Source organism: Epargyreus clarus, unplaced genomic scaffold (genome assembly GCF_041222505.1).
Source record: "Epargyreus clarus isolate Ecla_fem2 unplaced genomic scaffold, WU_Ecla_fem_2.2 ptg000018l, whole genome shotgun sequence".
NCBI classification, from domain to species: Eukaryota; Metazoa; Arthropoda; class Insecta; order Lepidoptera; family Hesperiidae; genus Epargyreus; species Epargyreus clarus.
The window spans coordinates 10,106,641-10,131,640 of record NW_027332226.1 but is presented as its reverse complement, the minus strand read 5'-3'; the positions used below and the strand labels follow the sequence as shown (position 1 = coordinate 10,131,640).

General features: G+C 36.7%; 3 protein-coding genes and 1 pseudogene across 3 annotated transcripts in view; 3 read left to right on the top strand and 1 right to left on the bottom strand.

Annotated features, from left to right (window-relative positions):
* The window catches only part of LOC140749930 (uncharacterized), a 33,215-nt gene extending 32,448 nt beyond the window's left edge, over positions 1–767 (bottom strand). The window contains exon 1 of the mRNA XM_073083184.1: positions 189–767. Within this exon, the coding sequence (XP_072939285.1) occupies positions 189–393 (205 nt within the window). The 5' untranslated portion in view covers positions 394–767. The remainder of the gene's footprint in view (positions 1–188) is intronic.
* Positions 768–12,023: 11,256 nt separating this feature from the next.
* Positions 12,024–12,740, top strand: LOC140749547 (uncharacterized). The gene has a single exon (XM_073082630.1). The coding sequence runs from the start codon at positions 12,024–12,026 to the stop codon at positions 12,738–12,740; it is 717 nt and encodes a 238-aa protein (XP_072938731.1).
* Positions 12,741–18,114: 5,374 nt separating this feature from the next.
* On the top strand, positions 18,115–18,828 carry LOC140749646 (uncharacterized). The gene has a single exon (XM_073082759.1). It carries the CDS (start codon positions 18,115–18,117, stop codon positions 18,826–18,828), a length of 714 nt encoding a protein of 237 aa, XP_072938860.1.
* A 3,494-nt stretch (positions 18,829–22,322) lies between these two features.
* LOC140749750 (uncharacterized) lies at positions 22,323–24,629 on the top strand (annotated as a pseudogene).
* Positions 24,630–25,000: the final 371 nt, after the last annotated feature.

The following is a 25,000-nucleotide window of genomic DNA, read 5'->3' as shown; positions in this document are numbered from 1 at the left end:
TGAGAGTGAATGTGCATATTCTAGACACATGGATAGTGCGTCCAAGTCAAATTCCAGATCCAGGCTAACGTACAAAGTATAAGTAGGTTTAACACACGCAACGTTTCAGCGTGTTTCTCCTGTCATAACTTCGTTTTCTTTCCACTTAAACGTATGAGATTAGATTCACAAATAGCTGAAAGCCTTACCGAATAGTTCGTGTGCTCTGTGAAAGGGAGTGTGCGTGAGGTGATGGAGCTGCAGCGGCGGGATGGCGGGCGGCGGGCGCGGCGCCAGGATGCTGTCGATGGTGAAGAGCGGCGCCGGCGGGCGGTCGGGGCCCGCGCCGCCCAGCAGCAGCGCCGTGCTCAGCAGCGCGGGCGCGTCGCGGCCCCACGCGCCCGGCCCGCCCATGTCGCCGCGCTCGCCGCACTCGCCGCACTCGCCCTGCGCCACGCTGCACGCCGCCCGCGACCGCCCGACGCCGAGCCTCTCGACCGCGCTCCTCGACCACTAAAAGCTGACTCGTCGACTCCGCCGACGCACCGCATCATACTCCGCTACCTCTTCTCACCATTCTTAACCACTGACACTAGTATTCTCCGATTCACAGCGCTCGAAATATTCAAAATCTACGCGCACACCGTTTCAGTTGGATCGCGATTAGGCACTCGCGTGTCCGAGCTCGGAAAGATTATTATACTAGGTAATTACGGGATAATAGGATGGATGCGTGATGCGATTGCGAGCAAATCGTTTTAGTGAGTCGTCACGTCGCGCTCCGAGCTCTCGACGGGAGTGCGTGTGGGGTGAAGCGCAGGGCGTGCGCGGGGGCGTGGTCGCCGGCCCCGCCCCTCGCCCGACTTAATGGAGTGACAATACGACGCTCCCAAACACTCACAAATAATAGTAATCTCTCTGCCACCCTGTAATTTATTAGATTTATTGTAAGATAATCTACGTATACGAGAAGGATACATACCTATCATATTATTATTTTTTATGTATACGTAGGTACGTTAGGGGAGTGGGTTCACACAACTCTACGGGTAGAGTCGTACTTATTGTACATCTGATCTGATATATAAAGAACTTATTCTTCCTGTTCAGTTATAAAATTTATTTTACCCAATTTTTTGCACATCACATAGTTAATTAGATAGTATTCCGTATTGTATGTATTATTTTGCATAATAATGAATCGTTTAAGGGATAATAAATAGTAAATTAAAATGTTGTCAAAAAGTTTTCATAAAAATATCCTCATCTACCTTTCTTTTTATTAATATTTACAAATCCTTCTACTTACATACCTAATAACTACGCTATAGTTTTATTACAAGGGTAGGTTGGTAAATGACATCATATTTTATTCCCCTATATTGCTTTACAAAACAAATGATAACCAATAAGTACCCCACCCACTTCGACTCAACTAAATGTCACCTGCATTAATTCCTTCTCTACCTACCATTACAAACCCACGCACCGGTATTCATCATTGCGGATCACAATATCACAACACACATCCCTTTTGTGACAATTGTGAGAGACGCGAGGATTAGCGAGCTCCTAACAGCGAACGAATGAGCTGGCGAAGTAATATGGCTTATTCTGTCGGAGGTTGCGCCTGCGGCATTTCGTACGCGATCGCCTTTTTGCAGCTTACGCTCCGACAATGTCTAATTCAGATGTCGTAGCGTTAGAGAGACAAATGTTCATTTTTTGAACACAAAAAATTGCCATATTATGTTATACGTAGTTTAATGCCTGTTTGCGAAATACTTTTTTAAAGCATGGTTCCTTGGAGGTCTGTACTTACTCGTGTCTGTTTATTTAAGTAGGTAGTTAGATATAAAAGTACTTACTGCTGTAATTTTTTATTAATTCTATTAATGATTTTGACATAGCATTTCACGTTTACCAATAGATAACGTGTGGTAAGGGAGATAGGTACTAATTATTAGATTAGGAACGTCACTGGCACGCATCTATGGCCGACCTTGTAGGACTCTAATATGGTCCGAGAAAGATTACTGATATCTATGGGCAGCAGTAACCACTACAGGATGATTGCATGGTAGTTTGCTAAATCTGTATTACCTATAAAAATAATAGTAGGTGAACGTATTTTAAGTAGTGTCTACATATAGGTATACGAAACAGAGATATTTTAAAATTCAAAACCATAATGAAATCCTAATAAAGACGTTTTATCATCGCAAAATCATTTTCGATTACCTACAAAGTTAGGAGGTAGTAGAGTCGTTAAAACCGACACAAAGTGTCCACGAGACCGGGCTGGGAGGCGAGCGGCGACCGGCTCTTCGCAAATATTGACAAAGGTGGGAGCCTTGAAACCCGAGCGCACTTCTGTTTACCTGTAATTGATGTAATTAGTCGTGTCGACCAGCTGCAAAAGATAAAAAATACGGACCAATGTTTGACTAGTTAATACGATACTTTCACGAGCCGGAAACATCTTTACGGTGTCCTGTTCTAGCAAATATTGGTCGCACTCGACGACGCCTGACGATTACGTTCAATTGTTCTTAATCGTACACAGTAGCTCCGTGTAATAAGATGACGGGATTATCTGAATAGAGGCGGTAGGTAAAAATGTATTTAAAGAAAGGTCAGATATAAATTGTACTGCTAAAGTAGGTAGGTCCCCACTTATCTATATTTTAGGCAGAGGTAAACAGTTCGTTACCAAAGTGCACTGTTTTATGTAGATACGTATTTTACATTACGTTACGTTTTCCATGTTTTCTACTATAACATACTTTTATGAATATTAGTAATAATAAAAATTCGGAGAGTATTAATCTCCTTCAAATTATGCAAGAAGTTTCCTCAACTCTACATCTCTATGTGTTGAACAATGTCGTAGCACACAATAATGTAGAGTTGTTAGTTCTAACTAAGAATATAATATGACTAACTAGTAACTTAACATATATAGGTATAAATCTCTCTTCATCAGCATATTAAAATACTTAGATACTGATTTTACTCTAAGTTTTTGATACTGCCATTGTAGTAACATAATCAAATACTACATAACATAATAAAATAGGGATATTTGTCGTCAATTTGTGCCGGTGCGACATCGCTGGTAAGCAGCTGCCAATCCCCATACAGGCGATGCAAAATTAACTCCGTATAATACGCGATTATCCGCGTATGAGTTAATACGGGACATCACATAAAGGGAATAAGCATTAAAATAGTTAACAATGCCCGGGATTATCCGGGCTAACCTCCGGAGCGCCAACAATATGCTGTAACGCGGTCAGGCAAAATATATGCCGAAATATACATTGCCGTGTTTATATAATTACTCGATCAATATATTTTAACGGAAGAGTAAATTAGTAGGTACTACCTATTACATACATTCGTATTGATACCACCAAGTATCTGATACATAAATTTGTGTTGTACCTAGTAGTTGTTTTATTCATGTAATATATGATTTTTTTATATTTGGTAATATATGAATACTAGTTGTTTTATTAAAAGTCTAGTCATCTAGTGGTTAAATAAATTTCTACCGTCGTCCATAGGCCTTGGTCAGACTGAAGTACGAAAGTCTTTTAGCGCCTTTGGTACGTACTTACATAGGATAGGATGTCCTTTTTGCCAGCTTATTTCAGAGATAGTGTTGTTATAAGAAAATCTTCTTTTTCGTCGACCTCTTAAAATTCCTATTGGTATATATAGATACGTAAATGTTATTCAAATTTGGCTTTTTGGTGGTGATAGCCTAAAGCAACTTTTCCTATTGCTCTACTCGAAGGCTGGTGCAGGCAGTCCCACTGTTAATTAAAAACAGCACAGTTTCGAATCCAATGGAAGAAGTACTGTGTCTTATTTTTGTTCATAATGAAGTTTCTAAATTTAAATACGTTTACGTATTTACGTTACGTACGTAAGTAACCTACTTTACAAGTCAATTACTGAAAATGTTGTAGAATCCGTCACTCAACAACAACGATACAACTGTTTTTTTTTTTTTTTTATTTTGTATAGGCCATCGACGGCACTTACAAATTGTCAGGTAGGTACAATATTTTTCTTAAACTACTACCGGATCGGAACGCGACCTCTACTGAGAAGATCCGGTAAGAAACTCAGCGGGTTTGTCTTTTTTTTTAATAATAATTATTCTCTTTTTTTAATGCCATCACTTTTACATATAATTAATAAAGCATTAGCTCCTGTATCTTGCTTTACAGTTATCTAAAAAAGAAGTTTGTTACACCTATTTATACCTTATGTCAGTCTAACCTTTATATCTAAAACCTTTAAATAAGCAATCCTTGTATAAGGTAAAGTCACCTAATGCCGAGGGGTTCTGAAATTGGCACTATATTCCGTGGTATTTACAAAAACGGCTTTTATAAACTATTTACCAACTCATTTTTAATAAAAGGTATGTTATTTAATAGATAATTTATCACTCTTTTGTCATATGGCTATCGTAATAGTATTATGTGTATGGTTTTTTAAATAATCGCATAGTTTTGCATTAGTGCCTCCATCAAACGTATGCTCCATACATTTTGGGCCTTTAGCACGTGAATGTCACGATTTCTCAAATAGTGATTTTTTCAATAAATTTGCATGTGTGTGATAGTGTTTCGATGAAAACATTATATTGATTATATATAGAATCGATAACATTCAAATATTGTGCTTATTTCTTAACAGATAAGAGTAGAAATAAGTTTAAAAATACAGCGGCATTAGGTGCCAAATATTTTGGGCTGTCCCTAAAACCGAGGTATACCACGGAATAGCAATTTCATAGACTTGTTTTTTATTTCAATTTTTGTAGTTGTTTTTATGAATAAGCACGTCTTGCTTCGATTTTGACAAGTTTAATACTCAATTAATATTGAAATCATTTTCCGTGGTACTGCATTGTACTGCATTACCTAATTATATAGTATCAAAGATGACCTATCTATGTACTTTCCTAATTTCTTCTATGGGACAACTAAGGAGAGAAAATGAAGTTCATCCAGATATGGATGTAATATTGAACAAGTATTGTATATTACTATGTACATATTTTCATAAAGCATCTTTCTGCCTCTAAATTGTGTAAAAGTCTTTTATTATTTAATAATCGGAATTTGGAAACGTGATTTTTAGTTATGAACGCTATTCCGATGTATATAATTCGGAATTAAGTTATATGGGCACATTAATCCGCGGCATAACCGCAAAATACTATACAGGGTGTTTAAAGTTTTCATCGGTTTTTAAGAACATTTCTATTGTTTGTATCAGTAATTCGCTAAACCTAATTAACGAAGAACTAACATTGTTATACGATTTTTATGTATATTTAAATAAGAACTAGAACATTTTACGACTTTTTCATTTGATTAAATTATTCAAAATGAAATAATTCTCATGACGGCATTCCATAATATTTATGGTGTACGATAATAAACCTTGGTAAAGTACACGAAAAAGAATATCCAAAATTGTATTGCAGATACACGAATTGACTGCAGTTTTAAAAAAAACATGATATACATTAGTAAAATTAACCAATCAATAAACTATACCATAAAAAAGTTTTATTTCGGCAGCTTCCCTTTAATTATAGCTAAGAACACTTTGGATAAAGCTACTCTTTAAGTAATAAACAAAAATTAAATCGAAATTGAAACTAAATTCAATAAATAACATTTATTTTTATACACCATGTAGCAGTCGTTCTATCTCTTTCACTCCCTTATTTTGTATACTCGGAATTAGGAACCAAATACATCGGAATAAGGATTTTTACATCGGAATTAGGGTTTTCTGACTTGGTTCATATTTATTTAAAATACACATTTAAATCAATATTTAATCGTAAAATGTCGAGTCTATTTCAGGAGTACAGATAACAAAGCTTCTGATAAAATTATCTAATTCCTTATTAAGCCGTAGCAAATGCTTAATATCTGACGCTCTTTCTAGTTTTGGTGAAAATACCGCGGAAATAGGTGACTTTACCTTATATCTGAATCTCGAAGACGGCTTCCACGATTTTTCATGAGATTTAGTAGTAGTAGCAGAGGGTTTCGGAAGTGATAAATCGATCTAACTAGGTTTTATTTTCAGAAAACGTCGTTTTAAAAAATACCTAGCTAAGCTTGGTCATCTATGTATTTATTTAAAAACATCGTAGCATGTTCGTAGTGAACTAATGTCAACGAAATATGATTTTCTGAAATTCAATCCAGGAAAAGGTTTACATAGGTAATAGCATTATCTTAGCATAGGCTAACAGGATTGTACGATGTAGTAGGCTAAGGCTTCTTAGCAACTAATACCCCTAAGTACAGCGGCCTGGATACGATAAAAGCATTAACGTGTGGTTTACTAGAACTAGGGCTCAAGCACACTGAGCGAATAAGTCGGTACCGACACTAAACCGTTATGTAGGACAACACTCATTTTTTTTTATAATATAGGAGTCGCAAACGAGCATGCCGTCCTCCTGATGGTAAATGGCTACTGCCTCCCATGTCCGTAATCAACCCCAGATAAGATTAGATATTCCTACCTGAGGTCGGTCACAGGTGCACCGCTACCCCTGAGCACTAAGCTGGAACGGGTCGGAAAAGTATGTCTCCCTTACGACACGCTTCCAACCAGAACACAGCAGCGTTTAACACTGCTGTTATAAGGCAGAAATAGGTGACACGGTGGTGCCGCCGGAGTCGAACCACAAAGGGTTCTACCACCTTCAAAATAAGAATGATAAAATACTTAAGCATAAATTATAACATTTATTAAATTGCTTTGAGTTGCTTTTATAAAAGGATTTTGTTTAGACTTGGGCCATTTTATTTTCTGTATTCGCGTATATTGTGTCGTAAGTATTGTGTTCGTGCTTACATAAGTTTGCGACCAATGTAGCGCTAGGAACAAAATCACAATATGCCTCGCAGAACGTCCCGGGTTACATTCCCAGCAAAGCAAAAATTATAAATGATCGATTGCTATGTCTATTTTGGATCTGGGTATTTGGAACTCATCTTCGTCCATTGATCACTCAAACCTACAACATGGGAAATAATGTAGAGCTATGTGTAGAGAAAGTTCTTTTTTATCTCCAAATCATAATAACTCAGAAACGGTTCAAGATTAAAATTAAAAGACTTGCCGTGTTTTTGCTTGCCTTTTATGACTCGCAGGTCATGTACCATAATCTAATTAGGCATCTTTGTCAAAGGTAATGCCCTCTCTTACTCTCATCTAAAGTACTACAATAGCAACTGATTACATGAATCGAAACTTTTCATTGTAAGATTAATTTAAACTAGGTTATAATTAATGGGTTTACTTGAATAGTCTAATTAATTTTAGCTCCGTTGTACCAATTATGAATGCACTACGTAACTGTGACAATGTTATCATTCATGAATAATTTCACGTTTAGTTGTGTAAACAGTTTGGAAGGCCGCTTTAGCCTTGAAATCTTGTTTTCTTGAAAGTGAGCCTTTAGAAAAGTGTTCAGCAGACCGTGACGATCGTGAACTTATTGAACCACTTGTGTAACTTGCACTGTCTATCTTGGTCAAGAATGTCATCTCGAATTCATAATCAGTAACGCCGACCTCGGAGCAAATAGCAGTTTTCGTATTAGATATTCTAACGCTCGTCAGTAATAGTCGATTTTACTAGATAGTTGTCTAGTTTTGCCTACAAGTTTATTTATTTATTTTTATTTATAATATAAGAGTAGCAGACGAGCGTGCAGTCCACCTGATGGTAAGTGGCTACTGCCGCCCATGGACATCTGTAATCAACCTCAGATAGGATTAGATATTCCTACCCGAGGTCGGCCACAGATGCGCCGCTACCCCTGAGGACTAAGCTGGAACGCCTCGGAAAAATCTGTCTCCCTTACCACACCCTTCAAACCGGAACAAAGCAGCGCCTAACACTGCTGTTATTAGGTAGAAATAGGTGTGGCGGTGGTGCTGCCGGAGTTGAACCACAAAGTTTGGAACTTGACAATTTTTCTATGCAATAACTGTCAAATTCCATAGGTTTGATAGGCAAAATTTTATATTTAACTAGCTAACCCGGCAAACGTTGTGTTGTCATGTAAATATAAAAAATGTTAAGGGTGAACAACCCTAATCACTTAGGGGTATAAAAATAGATAGTAGCCGATTCTCAGACCTACTGCATATGCATATAAAATTTGATGAAAATCGGTAAAGCCGTTTCGGAGGAGTACGGTAACTAACATTGTAATACGAGAATTTTATATACGAGTATAAGATTGTTTATTAATAGGCGTAAAACAACGTATGTATTGACTGCAGTGGTCAAACTGTTTCTACATGTTTGTTTATGTTATTTTTTGCTCTTATGACTACGGTGGTCCGAGATCTAAAAGCACATTTTAGCTGACCTAAAAAATGAAATAGCAAACGAACATACTGTCCATCTCATAGTATCCGGTCATGGACATTTAATTAACCCTAGAGAAAATTGGAATCCTACCTAAGGTTGGTCACAAATGCGTTGCGACCAAGCAACTAAGCAGTTGCTAAGGACTAAGTTGACATGTCTTGTGCTTGTGTTAAATTTATCTTCCTTATCACCCTTAAACCAGAACATCAGTGCTTAACACTGCCGTTATGGCAGAATTAGGTGCATAGGGGTAGTGGTAATATCTCTGAAATCGAACCACGTAAGTTCCTATCAAGGGCATTTGGATTCTGTTATGAACCCCGGTGTAAGACATTGACCACCATATTGTAAGCCATATCGGCCACGACTTCACAATAGACTTGAGTAGCTCGCGAGTGAGTGATATAAAAGATATATATCTTCACCAAAGAGCTAATCACTCATCAACTCCGACGAATTTGAATTATATCTTTATATCCGCGTCACATGGTTGAGTTCATAGGTCCATACGATTACGGATATAAGATCTTCTTCAACTCAACAGTTTTATACTCGCTCGCGAGTGAGTTATGAGTCAAATGAGCGACTGACTGAGAGAGTCTGATTCGAGTCAAATGCATTACGTCTTAAACACTTATTAAAATCTTTTTTCTTTGCTAAGAATATGAAAATAGGGATATACAAATAGTGTTGGCTGTGAAATTTATATATAATTTCTTGCCAGTTTTGTATTAATTATAGGAATCAAAAATGTTGTCAAAACATTTTGATCTGATTCTCTGATATACTGATATAAAATGTCGCTTATATCTTTACAGAGCTACTGAGCTAAAGTGAGTTACTGAGCTAAAAGAGTGATATATATCACTGAGTTGAAAAGATATATATCTCTCTTTTCACTTCAGTGATATATAATGCGCACCTCTACTTCACAAGGAAAATTGCATGTCAGTCAAATATTTTTGCAACATATCGGACTCTATTTCGAACAAATAGACAATAATAGAAGCAACATTTGAAATGTTTTGGTAATATACATTTTGATTAAAAAATAAATAGACCAACACGAACAATACCTTCAGTCGATATTGGTAATGTTTGAGTAACGTCATTTTATGAAAAATAAATAGAATAACTCAGACTAACACAGGATAACTAAGTACAACATTGTACGCATTTTATATTATTTATTTTTATAATATTTCCTATATTACCTGACACATGCATTTCGTCTGATGGTAAGTGTTTACTGCCATGGAAATCTGTAATCAACCCCAGATAAGATTAGATTTCTACCTAATGTCTGCTACAGATGCACCGCTTCCCATGAAGACTGAGCTAGAATGCCTCGTAAAAGCATGTTCCTCTTACTACGCCCTTCAAAGAAGAACACACACTGGTTTGATTTGACTGCTGTTATTAGGCAGAAATACCTATGTGCGGCATTGGTGTTGCCGAAGACAAACCACAGAGGGTTCTAGCACCTTCAAATTCTATATTTGTATATGATATATTTGTAATGGTTTATTACTGTTCACTTTTAACTAATACATAATAAATTTATTTAATTTATTTATCAATTTATAAATAATTGTTTATGTTTTTATACAGAACAGATAAAGCTACAAATACCAACGTGTAAAATTAGTATTTCGCAGAAATAGACATCAATAATTGCTAAAGTAGATACCATATTTATAATCCTCGGCTTACCTTAACTAAAATTCAGTCAGTTTAATGAAATACCTTTATTAAAAAAAAAAGCATTGAGAATTTCACATTGAAATCTATTATCATCAAAAATATGTTAATCTGCACGGCAAAAAACTATGAACCCATAAGCGTAAATAATCAAACTGAATACTCAAACAGAGATGTAGAAATACTCATTATAACGTAAAGATCCGGGATTTAAACCAACAAGGGTGAGTATTAAACGAGTTTAGTCATTCGGAAGAATTGTTTAACGCTGTCTAAATAGCGGTGCTCGGAACGCCAAAGAATCCACTAAGCAGATAATTTTCGATTGGCCCGAGCACATAAGCCGTCAATCACGTATATTGATCTAACTTGAATGAATATGGTTAAGTTAACAATCGGTGCAGCCCGTTGCACAGAAAAAATACTACCAGTACTCTACATTTCTGAAAAATTGTAGCCAACAAAACACCGACATAAATGATATTTAATTTTAAAACTTATCATAGAGCCTTTTTAATAAATGTTACTTTATTGACAAAATATAAGGCCCACAATTGTGAAAGTATATATATTTTTTTATAATCTAGGAGTAGTAGACGAGATTGCAGTCCACCTGATGGTAAGTGGCTACTGCCGCCCATGGACGTCTGTAATCAACCCCAGATAGGATTAAATATTTCTGAGGTCAGCCGCAGATGCGCCGCTACCCCTGAAGACTAAGCTGGAATGCCTTGGAAAAGTATGTCTCACTTACCACACCTTTCAAAACGGAATACAGCAACGCCTAACACTGCTGTTATTAGGCAGAAATAGGTGTGGCGGTCGTGCCGCCGGAGTTGAACCACACATGAAACTACCATACCGTACTACCATATGAAAATAATTATAATATAAGTAATATACTCGTACATCATATTTAAACCAAATCATTGCAAATATTGCCTACATCGTCATACGTATTGAAAATGACTTCTAATGAAACTTAAATCGATATTTTTTGCGTAATAGATATTTTGTCCCTATATTACGCAATTCGCTTGTGCACATCTGAAAATAACTCCAAATAGAATAGGAAATACAGGATACCTGCCTGAATTCGATGTCAAATGCGCTACTACACTAGAGATAAAACACAGATTTAAAAAAGTAATTTCATAAAGAGATATACCTATTATAAGTAAAAATGCTATTATAAGCGGTAATGTTATAGATACACGCATTCATTCATCATCCTATCATAACCAGTCATCCATTCAACACGACATTCGTAGCTCAGATGGGTGATATAATTAATTAATTAATAGCTAATTTACGTAAAGACCTTAGGTTAACAGTTTCTGACAGATGCCTATATTGCCCCTATATGCTTGGACAAAAAGTGATAAATATAAAAAAACCGGGCAAATTTGTTCTACATTTATCTTATTTATATCTGTCAAACCGAGTATCGTAAATGAGACCCTCTGCATTTTAGCCATTATGCGTGATGAGTCAGCCATGATTCATTCTACAAGTTTTACAAAAACAACTATGAGCTCTAAACAATATTTATAAGAATTATTTGATCTTATACGAATATCGTTTGCGATCATTATGTTATTGTGTTAAATGATGTTGGTTCTCTAACAATATCTGTAAAATACTATGGGCTCAATATAAGGTCCCAAGGCGCTAAATAAATAAAATATTGATTATTACACTGGATGCTCTGATAATATAATGTTTAAAGTTATTGATTGACCATGAACTAGTAGCAAATAGGAGATATTGCGGAATAATGATATTACTCCACCGCTCAACAGGCTAGGAGCTGTTGATATAAAATAGCCAAAGATCGTTCAGAGGTCAGTTACAACCGGACTTCCGTTGTGGTATCAACGGAAGCAGCAAAGTATTCTACAATCATGAAGATCCTTGTGGCTTTAGGAGTTCTGTGCGTGGCAGCCGCGTGCTTCGCCTACGAGGCGGAGGACCAGGCCGTCGCTGCCAGCAAGGGGCACCACCATGAGCATGGCGGTGGCCACCATCACCATGAACACCACCATCACGAACATGGCGGACATGGAGGCAAGGGACACAAGGGCCACCATCATCACCACAAGGGCGATGAGGGACATCATGGCAAGCACCACCATCACGACCACCACCATGAGCACGGCGGCGGCCACAAGAAGCACTGGGATGAACATGACCACCACGGCGACCACCACGAGCACGGACACCACCACAAGGGAGAGAAGCATGGCCACCATGAGCACCACGACAAGGGAGAGCACATCGACGGTTTCCACAAGCAGTACCACAAGGATCACTTCCACAAGGATCATCACTTCCACGACGGCCACCACAACGAGGGCAAGCACCACAAGCACGGACACCATCACGGACACCACGAGGACCATGGCGGCCACCACAAGAAGGGCGGTCACCACCACTCCGGACACCACGAGGGACACCACGGCCACCACGGGCACCACGACAAGGGACACCACGACGAGGGCCACCACGGACACAAGGGACACCACGGACACGACGAGCACCACCACCATCATCACGACCATGGCAAGAAGGGCCACCACGACGACCACAAAGACTGGGGATTCCACCATGGAAAACATTAATAATACCATTTTATTTCAATTTAATTGTTATGAATTATTGTTACTACAAATCAATTTAATTGTTATCATTGTTTCATATGTTTTTTATACTGGAAGAAAATATTTTTGATACTTACGTCCTTGTCTTTATTACCCAGAGCTGTTAATGTCGGTACCTATAGCAACGGTTTTAACACCAATAAAATTGTGATTTTATCTAAGCAAACACCAAAAATGTAATGCTCAGCAACATTTGGGCTAAGTAACTAGACTGAAAAGATTTTCTATAGATACCAAAACCTACCTCAAAAAAATAAATACCTATAGTTTAAAAAAACTAAAGTACACGCTTTTATAGAAATCAATCTAAAAAATATAAAATAAACTTAGAAAAAAATTAATGAAATTTGTATTAACAACAAAAAAAGATATATTTAATTGTAAAAAAAGCGTGGGGTGCACACTCTCGGTAGTTATAAATATTTTACTGACAGCATGAGCAGAAGGACCAACACTTTGATATTTTCAAAAGCGAGTTCTTTAGTTTCTTTAATTATTATTTATTGTTTTATTTATACTGCTGTTCACATTAAGCATCCACAAAGCATAATTATAAGGATGTATGTTGATCTCTTTCTACTGAAAAACGGAGTTACTCGGTGTAAAAAGCTACTTATCCTCAGATATTTGCTTTAATGCCTGTTAGTAGTATTTAAGCAATCTGTGTCGTCTAAAGTTTGATATTCAACAATTTTGCGTAGAAAAAAAATTGTAACTTTGGTAAGAAAATGTAGTGCACTTTGATTTTGCTATTAATGGGCCATCTCGCCTAAATTTTACCTTACAAAAGTGGACTTTTGAAGCCTGCTTTCATTTAAAACTACCTATCCTGATAAAATAGCAGCAAAAATATCGGTACTTACATAAAGAACATAAAAATATAATTATATACTTAAGTAAATATTACGTTATAAAACTACCTAATATATCTACATCTTCCTAAGATATACATACATCTCAATAATTATCTCGTTTATATACTCGTAGCTCCTATTTAAGTATCTTAAACCAGAACACATCAGCGCTTAAAATTGTTGTTTCAAGGCAGGATTCCCTGAAGTCGAACGATAATGGATTATATCTACCACCTTTAAAATTAAAATTAGGTAACAATAGCTTATAAACAGATTTTTTTATAATACAGGAGTGACAGCCGAGCAGCAGTCCACCTGATGGTAAGTGGTCACTGCATCCTATGGGTATATGTAATCAACCTCAGATAGGATTAGATACTACCTGCGGTCGGCCACATGTGGCGCTACCCCTGAGGACTAAGCTGGAACGTTCCGAAAAAGCATGTCTCTCTTACCACACCCTTCAAACCAGAACCCATCAGCGTTTAACGCTGCTGTTATGATGCAGAAATAGCGGCGGTGGTACCGCCGGAGTCGAACCACAAACGGTTCTACCACCTTCAAATATTTCAACCACACATGCATTGCTGCTACTGAGCACTGAGCTAATGTTAGGTACTTCACAAAAAATATAGATCATTCATTCATAACACATTATTATTTTTATAACTTAAGTGTAAAGAAGACGCAGATGTAAAGGTAGGTAAAGCAACCGCGGTCGCACATCATAGAGAAATGTAGAGATCTACCAGTTATCTATTTGGATCATCATCAAGCCATTATTGTCCCACTGCTGGGCACGGGTCTCCTCTCAGAATGAGAAGAATTAGGCCATATTCTAGCGAGCTGGCCAAGTGCGAATTAGAAGACTTCACATACCGTTGAGATTTTTTTTTATAAATCTCTCAGGTGTTTTCCTTCACCAAACAAGTGATAATTAATTTCTAATACGCATATAACTTTGAAAATCAAAGGTGCGTGTCTGGGATTTAAACCTCGGACCCCTCGATCGAGCGGCCAAGTTTCTTAACCACTAGGCTTACACGGCTACCATTTCTTTTCTTTCGATGTTATACATATTTCAGCAACAATACTTATTACACTTTGTACAATAGTCACTTAATCCTTTTATTTAAAAGAAGAGTTTTAAATATAGGTAATTTTTCACTAAATTTAAATGAAAAAATCAGCAACAGCAAACCTAATACTACCGTATAACATAATACGAAGCCAGTTTCATAATTGTACAAATCATTTACAATGTCCTTTTCAATTTTATCCAAATAAAAATAATTGACTTTAACAACTTATACCTTAACTCATCATTAATAAATGAAGTTAACTAAGTTATCTAACTATCACTTAGAAGAATCAGTCAGTAGCACCTTTCAATTTTGCTCACTTTGAAATATAAATAAGGTTAATTCTTTAATTAATTATAATTAATGGTTAAACAATAAGCCAAAAAGCTCATTTTTTTATGAAACAAATTGTATAAAGTACATACTTTAAATAATAAATGCAGTAATCGCCTTTTGGTTAGAATCTCGGCCTCACACACTGAGGATCCAAGCTTTAAACCCCAGACACACACCTCTATTTTTTAAAGTCTCATGTGTTAACACGCTTAGAAGAGGTTCCAATATATTCTTCCATAATCATCGACATTTACAATAATACATCTTTATCCATTTCACGTTCCATTCATGATATTTCATAATTCAAAGCAATACAGAATATTGCAAAAATATAAAAAGTGTTTAATAGGTGACGTAAATTATTAATAATCTAAGCAGTAATCAGTGTTGTACTGTAATATGCATTTGCCCAGCATAATGAACTATGGCTTTAACTATTTCACACAGGAAGGAAAACCGTGTCCATTAGTGGTCACCATCATCACCAATTACTTGACGATGAAAACTTTTAAAAACAGTAAATAAGTTATAACTTATCTAAGTGCATACAGGTTCATGACCTTTTATTTCCATGACGAGCAAAATATTTTACTGTTGGCCAAGTGTGAGCGAACTTTAACATGGATTGTTCCGTAGCACCAAATTTCAAATTTATTTATTTTAAGTAAGTAACTATCGATTATCATAGCAAAGATATACCTACGAGTAGGGTTGTTGCGAATATCAGCTTCAGCATCAGCATCCGCTGATTATCAGCTTTCTTTTACATATGAGCATTAGCATCCGCATCCGCAACAAAAGATGCTGATATTTAATGCTGATATTGAAATTGTAACGTGTTCATTGAAGGCGGGACCGAGCTTAAATCACGTGGAGTTTTAGCCAATCACAGAAGTTTATAAACACAAGTTGTCATCAAACAATCATTCGATTGTATTGACAACGTAATTTGGTCAGACATCAATAACTTTCGATCATAGTTCAATCAATCAATAACAGAATTATGTATTCAATTCATAATGCCACATTCAGTGAAAAGTGCAATATGACCAAATATTTCGTTATTGAATAAAGATACGACACAGTGTAGTTTTTGTAAAAAAAAAATAACAAATAAATGCCGACTTCTGTGTCACTGCTGAGTGGAGGGTAGCTGAAGTGGATGTTGTTTTGGTTCTGAAGTCGGTGCTAAATATATTTCGTTAGATAACGGCGTAAACAGCGTGTTCAATATGAGCGCCGGCTTCGGAGATATGTGCTGAGCCAAAATTTGTTTCAGTTGATTTTTGCTTTGTAGTGACATGGAAGTCAATTGTATTTTTTAATTATTTATTTGACCTTTTTTAGTGATGACGTACTAAAAATCTTACAAATGCACTAGTCGCCCTTACGATTTTTGAAAATTCCCCTCGATTTCGCTGGTCTGCCATCATCAGACCCTTATTTTCTTATAATGGAACTACTTTGGAAATATCTTTTTTTCCAACAAAATAAAAATCATCCAGTTCGGTTCATAAACGACGAAGTTATCCGCGAACAAACATGAAAGACATATGTACGGTAGAATTAAGTAACCGCCTCATTTTATGAAGTTGGTCGGCATCAGCATCAGCATCAGCTGATATTAATCTGAAAAAATCAGCATCAGCATCAGCATCCGCTGATCTAGTAAAAACCTGCATCAGCAACAACCCTGCCTACGAGTATGTGCAATTTCAAAATTTTAATATGTATTTTATTACTGTTGTATAGATAAATTGAAAAGTAACGATAAATACTGGTTTTTCGGTAGTTGTACCTAATACACGTTACACATACCGTACAAACGTCAATAGCATAGAATAACACTATAGTCATTACTCTGAGGTCAATAGAGTCCTGTGACAGATCTGTCGGTTACAGATAGCAGAACCTTGGCACCCTATTATAACCATTTGGGATCAAAGTACTAAAAAGTTTGTTACTGATTATTATGTGGAAGGCGAAAGTTAAAACAGATTCCCCTATATTCTTTGTTCCCTTTATTAGTTCTACGCCATTGTGCCGATTTCATAACATTTCCTAAAAGTCTTTTTTCTTATTTTTTTATAAGCCGTTCTGTAAGCGTATCTGTTAAATGTATAATTTAATAGTAGACTGTACTATAAGTTAATAGGCTTAGATAATTAAATAGTTTAATTATCTAAGTTAATAGGTATCTGGTACCTATAATTATTATAAGCAGTTAGCCTAGTTAGCATCTCAAGATAACGGATGTCTTATAAATTCCATGCTATATAGGTCGTCGTCAATCCTTTACTGTCCCACTGCCACAGTGGGTTCCCTTTGAGAAAGAAAAGCATTAGGACACAGTCCACCGTCCTGACCAAAAGCCTATTGGTAAACTCTACATAACTTTCAGAACCTTTTTTAACGATCGCCCAGGTACACAGATTTCCTCAGCATGTTTTCCCTCGCCGTTAAAACAAGTGATAATAAAATTTTAATTTGCACATAACTTTGAAAAATCAGACGTCTAACTAAGAGACCTGGGAATCGAACCTCGGACATCTCGATGGAAACTGGAGAGTTTCAACCACTACGCTATCGCTACTTCACTAAGTAGTACTACTGCTACATACATACTTGAAACTGTTATTTTATACATAAGTTTACAATATGTAGTATTGTGAAATTTCAGTAACATTCTACCGTAAAAACTTCAGAGTAGGCTAAAAATACATGTCCACATATATTGTAACTACTATTTTATAAAAAATATATATCATAAAATCGACTTTACTTATATATCATTCTATAATCCTAAGTAACTTACTACACCGTAATACGTTTTAATTAATTTATTATATTTTTAAATAATAAAAGAAAGCTAGTAGAAAAGAAGGACATCCATTATTTAGTAGCAGCCGCATGGCGGTCTCTATGTAGCAGTTGCGGAATTGTATTTCTCCACCGCCTGAGGCTACTCTACAAACTTTTAATATAAAATAGGCAATGAACGTTCAGAGGTCAGTAGCAACCGGACTTCCGTTGATAACATTTCAACGGAAAACCATCGCAAACATGAAGGTATTAATAGCGTTGGGAGTTCTCTGCATGGCAGCCGCGTGCTTCGCCTATGAGGCGGAGGACCAGGCCGTCGCCGCCAGCAAGGGGCACCACCACGAACATGGCGGTGGCCACCATCACCACGGTCATCACCATCATGAACATGGCGGACACGAAGGCAAGGGACACAAGGGCCACCATCATCACCACAAGGGCGATGAGGGACATCATGGCAAGCACCACCATCATGACCACCACCATGAGCATGGCGGCGGCCATAAGGAGCACTGGGATGAGCACGACCACCACGGCGACCATCACGAGCACGGACACCACCACAAGGGAGAGAAGCATGGCCACCATGAGCATCACGACAAGGGAGAGCATGTCGACGGATTCCACAAGAAGCATCACAAGGATCACTTCCACAAGGATCATCACTTCCACGACGGCCACCACCATGAGGGCAAGCACCACAAGCACGGACACCACCACGGACACCACGAGGACCATGGCGGCCACCACAAGAAGGGCGGTCACCACCATCACGGACACCACGAGGGACACCACGGCCACCACGGACACCACGACAAGCACCACCACGACGAGGGCCACCACGACCACAAGGGCCACCACGGACACGACGAACACCACCACCATCACGGAGGCCATGGCAAGAAGGGCGAACACGAGCACCACAAAGCCTGGGGCCACCATGGAAAACACTAATAATCATTTATTTAACTTTAATTACCCAATGTTGTTAATACAAATCAAATTAATTGTTATTGTTGATCTTGTATGTAAGTTTTTTATACTGAAAGTAAATAAGGTTTGATACAAAAGAAAATAAGTCTTGTTGCCTTTTTATTTTTATTATCTACCCTTGAGTTGTTTCATAATATGAAATGGAAGATTTACCACAACTCAAATTAATTAATTATTATTCACCTTTGCTATTTAACACGTAAGTTTATATTTAACTTTAAAGTTACTTACTTATAATTGTTATTTAAAAGAAAGTAAAGCGTAGGATTCACCTTATGATCACAAAGTTATTACATTAATTTGTAACCTTATAGTCTGATATCGTTTTCATAATTTTCCAGTTGAAGTAAATTTTAAGCGAATAATTATTAGTTATATGATATTAATAGCTTATTTTGTGATAATAACATAGATTTGATTTGATATCTCACAGCCTTGTAATTGAAGAATTTTATGGCTGTCTTGGTGTAATTTACGCGGAACAATGCCGACATGTGCAGTTAAGACGTGCAAAAACACAAAATCGAAGAAAAAGTGCGGAGAAATATCGCTTCATCCGTAAATGATCTAAAAATTACATTTATTTTATATTTTTCAAACACTAAAATAAATGACACTGACAATTTCAATTGTCAAAACTGGTTAGCTTTTCTTGTTAGGAGTGAGTAATCTTTACTATTCCATGGTTGTAGCATTCGCGGTTTGACACTAATGGCACAACCGCCACACCTATTTCTGCCTTATAACAACCTTATTAAACGCGTGTTATGGGCGATGCACTTATATAGCTCCAAATTGATCCTCACGGAAAGCAACATGTATGTGGTTTGTAGGCGAAGTCGTTAGAATTTCAATACTATAAGGGGTAACAGATGTTCATAGGCAACTGTGACCCTTTGCCATCGAGCGGACTGCACGATTATTAGACAGGTTAAATGCTTAAAATAATGGTTACTCCAACTTTGATAACAGTAATTCAATAGTATCTACATACTAGCTGACCCGGCAAATTTTGTGTTCCCATATAAATGAAAAAATGTTGAGGGTGAACAACCCTTATCACTTACGGGTATGAAAAATAGATAGTAGCCGATTCTCAGTCCTACTGAATATGCATATAAAATTTGGTGAAAATCGGTAAAGCCGTTTCGGAGGAGTACGGTAACTAACATTGTGACGCGAGAATTTTATATAATTATATGATTAGGTACGTATGGTATATACCTACTCATCTACTTGATTTTGATAAATATGTACCTACCAATAGGTAAGTCATTAAATTACGAATTATATTCTACACACAACCAAATTAAAATCACACTAATGTCCTTCCTGTCTAAATATCATTATAATTAGCATAATTATTACAATAAAAAAATAAAGTAATTTTGAAATAGATCTACTCGTACTTATAAAAGGAAAGCCTTTTAATTGTTTACACATGTAAATTTGATAAATTTAGATAGATTTTAGAACAGTATTAAAGATCTTACAAATGTATAAGGTACTGATGTATTTTCGTCCAAAAAATAATTATCAGGTAAATAGACCGATTTTTAAACTCCTAAGTACTTACTAGATATTATTTTGTAAACCTCTTTTCTTATAATGTGTAGGTAGGTATCGATACTAACATCAATATTTACATTTACAACAATATGAACTGCTACATACTATTAGAAAGTATTAAACGTACGTAACTACCTACGTTTCGGAATCGTTACATACCTATGTGAGTAACTCAATAATTCATAAGTAAATTCAAGATTCTCTGAAAGATATACGTTTTCTTCAGGTAAGCTTTACTATGCTTAAAGTCAGTTAGAATCAAAATTTTGCCTGATAATGGTCACTGCAACGGTGCTCTGGAAACTAAGAACCCATAAGTCTGGCTTTGGAGCAGCTGCAATAACATGGCCCTCAAATTCTGGTACCGGAGCGCGAACTTGCTTACAGGATCTCTGTCATAACATTGTCTTATATCGCCTTGTCTTAGCCACAGACATGTTTTACAGGCCTGCGTGTGGACTCGTTAGATTGATTTCAAAATGTAGGTACCTACTTACCAATTTTATTATAAAAGAATTATGATTATTAATATCTAATAATAGACCCAGTAAACTATCTATGAGGATCTTCGCTGGTAAACTTTAAACTAAACTGTATTTTTTAGAAAACAATAAGTTTAAATTCAAACAGATCGTATAAAAAAGTATGGCAAAAAGTAGGTACGTATATACGTATACACAATTACACATGTTATTTAGTTTCTATCGTGACTATCTCCAATAAAGTGATAAAATAAGAAGAGTTTTGTATCTATTGTTAACTGTAACTCGAACTACAATGTAGGCGCTTGACTAATTCTATATCTAAAAATGTACAATTACAAAAATATCTTAAAAAATTATTTATTATTTCGATACTTAAGCTTAATATCATGATTAATAATATTTTTTTTATTCTCAAAATGTAAAAGCTACGTAGAGTAGCTGCGTAGAACATACGTAGATGCATACTCCAACAGATCTGTGTCTAAAGGTCTGTGCATACTGCATACCCACTACTGACACAGAGCCCCACACCCGTCTTACCTACACACAAAATATAAGTACCCAAACTTATCCATTGTTTAGTATAGGTAAACCTACAAATTTTTCCCAACACTCCTACCACTTACCTACTACCACTATAATTATACCTAGTAAGACAATAATTTGCCAAACTCGAAATAAGCAAAATTCATATCTTCGTCGAAAATTTACCTTTTGCGTATGTTATTAAATCATCCTATAAGTTATCCTATAAGACGCTAATGCCTAAGAACATAATATATTCTAAAGCGTTAGCTGGACAAATTGTGCTCATTATATTTACTAATTTATTGAATTGTCTAAAAATAATATTAGCGTCGTCAATATTACTTAGAGGTGATTACTTTTCGCAATTTACAAAAAAATAGAGCAAGTTTTAAAGTAGTCGTGTACCAATTAAATACCGTACACGGTTGCGCAGGTGAGCAGAACCGCGAGCGGAAGTTTATGAAATGACGTTATAACTAAAATACGGAGACTTCTAAATTAAATCGAAATATTAACCGACGTTTAATAAAACAAATTGAATTCATGTTATTTTATTAAATCAATATGATTTCCGAATGATTTGGGATTACGTTTTTTTTTTTTCAGAAAATTTACATACCTACCTATTATGATATCTATCGATGTAGGTATACACCAAATGGTGATTTATTAAAAAAATCCGTTTAAATAATTTTAATAACGAAATTAGATAAGTGCTAATAAAATGATTAGTATAAGTTAACTGTTTTTTGTCTTATAAATAACCGTGTCGTAATGATCAAAGGCTCTAGACGTAGCGGTCGCTGTGGCGTCCTTGCCAGAATTTTCACTAACTGCAATAAGCTACTTTAATGATTGTTATAAAGGCTCACTCAAACGGTGGTTAAGTCAGTTCAGTTCACGAATCCAAACCAAAGACTTGGATTAATTAAACAAAACATCACAATGAGGACGCTAGCCGCCCTACTCGTTTTAGGATGCGTTTTAGTCATTTCTTCAGGTCGGGAAATAGCCCAAAAAGAAACCGACCTTGTCGCAGCAGCGACGCACAGTAAGGGCCATCACCACGAAGAAGGCGGAGGCAAGGAGCACCACGGAGAACACCACCATCACCACGACGAAAAGGGCCATAAGGGACACAAGGGACATCATCATCATCATAAGGGCGAACACGACGAGCATCACAAACATCATCACGAAGGTCATCATCACGAACATGGCGGCCACCACAAAAAGCATCATGATGAACACGACCACCATGGCCACCATCATGAGCACGGCCATCACCACAAAGGTGGCAAGCACCACCACAAGAAACACCATGACAAGGGAGAAGAGACTGAAGGCTACCACAAGAAATATCACAAGGACGAATACCACAAGGACCATCACTTCTATGATGATCACCACAAGGAAGGAAAACATCATAAGCACGGCCATCATCATGGACATCACGAAGACCACGGAGGCCACCACAAAAAGGGAGGACACCATCACTCTGGTCACCATGAACACCATCATGGAAAGAAGGGTCATCACGATAAGCATCATCATGATGAAGATCATAAGGGACATAAGGGACATCATGGCCACGAAGAGCACCACCATGACCACCATGAACATGGCAAGAAAGGAGGACACGACGACCACAAGCACTGGGGATTCCACCACGGCAAGCACTGACACTTATATTGTTAAGATATTTGTTATCATTATTTTTTTTACCCACAAAACATCCTTGTAAATAAACATTTTATAACCTTAAAATAATTTCATTTCTGATAAAAATATTCCACAATTTTTTTATTTATAATTTACAAGAAAAATTAAATAGACACGAAATAAATTAGAATTAGAAAAACTGAATTATTAAATTGTACATTGTATTAGGCCGCGTGACGGAACTAATTGTAATAAACCGTAAAACGATGTCGTCAGCTCAGTCGACATAATCATTCGCCCAGAAATCTGCAGCAATGATTGCCAAAGATCACTTTGTAATCGACAACAGATGAAAGTATTGTTATCTATAAATTCAATGTTCGGAAACGGTTGTGTCAGACCGACTTTAACTCTGTGCTTGACTACGCCTCATAAGTAAGTATTGATTTCTACCTTCCTGTACTAAATTGAGTTCACATTACTTAATATTTATCTATATGTTAAAGTAACTTTAAATTTAAATATAAAACTAAACGTCAGTTATATCTTAAATTACAGAAAGATGAGGCGAATATTTCTAGTATTGCTTCTAACATGGACACATGTTTTAATATCAGCAAGAAACGTAGGTGAAGCCCAAGATGATCAAAAGAAGTTGGTTACTTCTGGTACAGATCTGCAGCCTGCGCCTAGTAAAAAAGTAGACCAAGTGCCAGAAGGAACGGAACACAAAAAAGGTAAAGATAGCAAACAAGAAGCCGGTGGCGGTCACGAACATCATGAGCATCATCACAAGGACCACGAAGAGAAGGGAGACAAGGGGTACAAATCACATCACCACCATGACAAAGGCGAACACGGAGAACATGAGAAGCACCACCATGAAGGGCATCATGATGAACATGGCGGTCACAAGAAAAAACATCACGACGAACATGATCATCATGGCGAACACCATGAAGCTGCGCACGGGCATAAGGGTGGTAAATTCGGGCACAAGAAAGGTCACAAAAAAGGGTCTAAAACTACAGGTTTCCATCATAAATCGCACAAAGACGAATACCATAAGGAGCACAAATTTTACGACGACTTCCATAAAGGCGGCCATCATCACAAGCACGGAGATTTCCATGGACATCACGACAAAAAGGAAGGTCATCACAAAAAAGGTGGGCATCACGAGAAGGGACATCACGAAAAACATCATGGAAAGAAAGGCCATCACGACAAAGGACATTACGACGAGGACCACAAAGGTCACAAAGGGCATCATGGACACGAGGAACATCACGCGCATCACCACGACCACGGCAAAAAGGGGGGCCATACTGGAGGCAAGGAGCATGGCTACAGCCACGGAAAGAAAGGCTAAACACAAAGGCAAAACAAGTCAATTATATTGCACTTTCAGTTACATTTTATATTTTTGTTATATCAAGTTCTTTTTAGAACATCAGTATCTAATATTTGTTGTTAAAAAAATAAATAAAATGCAAAAAAAACTATACAAATAAAAACTAAAACAAAAAAATCCAACGGTTAAATAGTCAAAAATTAGGCTGTGAGTTTTGTAAAGTCTAAACTTTGTAATTACGTAATTTTCAATAAAAAAATAATATTTTAAAATGTTTTATTTTTAATCCAGCGCTATTTATCTTACGTTATTCATTCGTCCATGAGTTGAGAATAATACTTAGATTTGAAATAACTTTTTACCTTGAACATTTCTGAGCCCCGGACAACACCCAGGTAAACGTATTTTAGAATTATTTAGTCTCAAGAAGGCGATTGCTATTTTCATTTACTAGGAATACTGTGCTATTTGATAATAAATTTGAGCAAGGGGAAGTTACTTAAATTGCAATTAAAGATTATGATGATGATGATAT

Bases quoted from the DNA above. Each gene is read 5' to 3' on its own strand.
- LOC140749547 (XM_073082630.1), top strand. From the start codon at position 12,024: ATGAAGATCCTTGTGGCTTTAGGAGTTCTGTGCGTGGCAGCCGCGTGC.
- LOC140749646 (XM_073082759.1), top strand. From the start codon at position 18,115: ATGAAGGTATTAATAGCGTTGGGAGTTCTCTGCATGGCAGCCGCGTGC.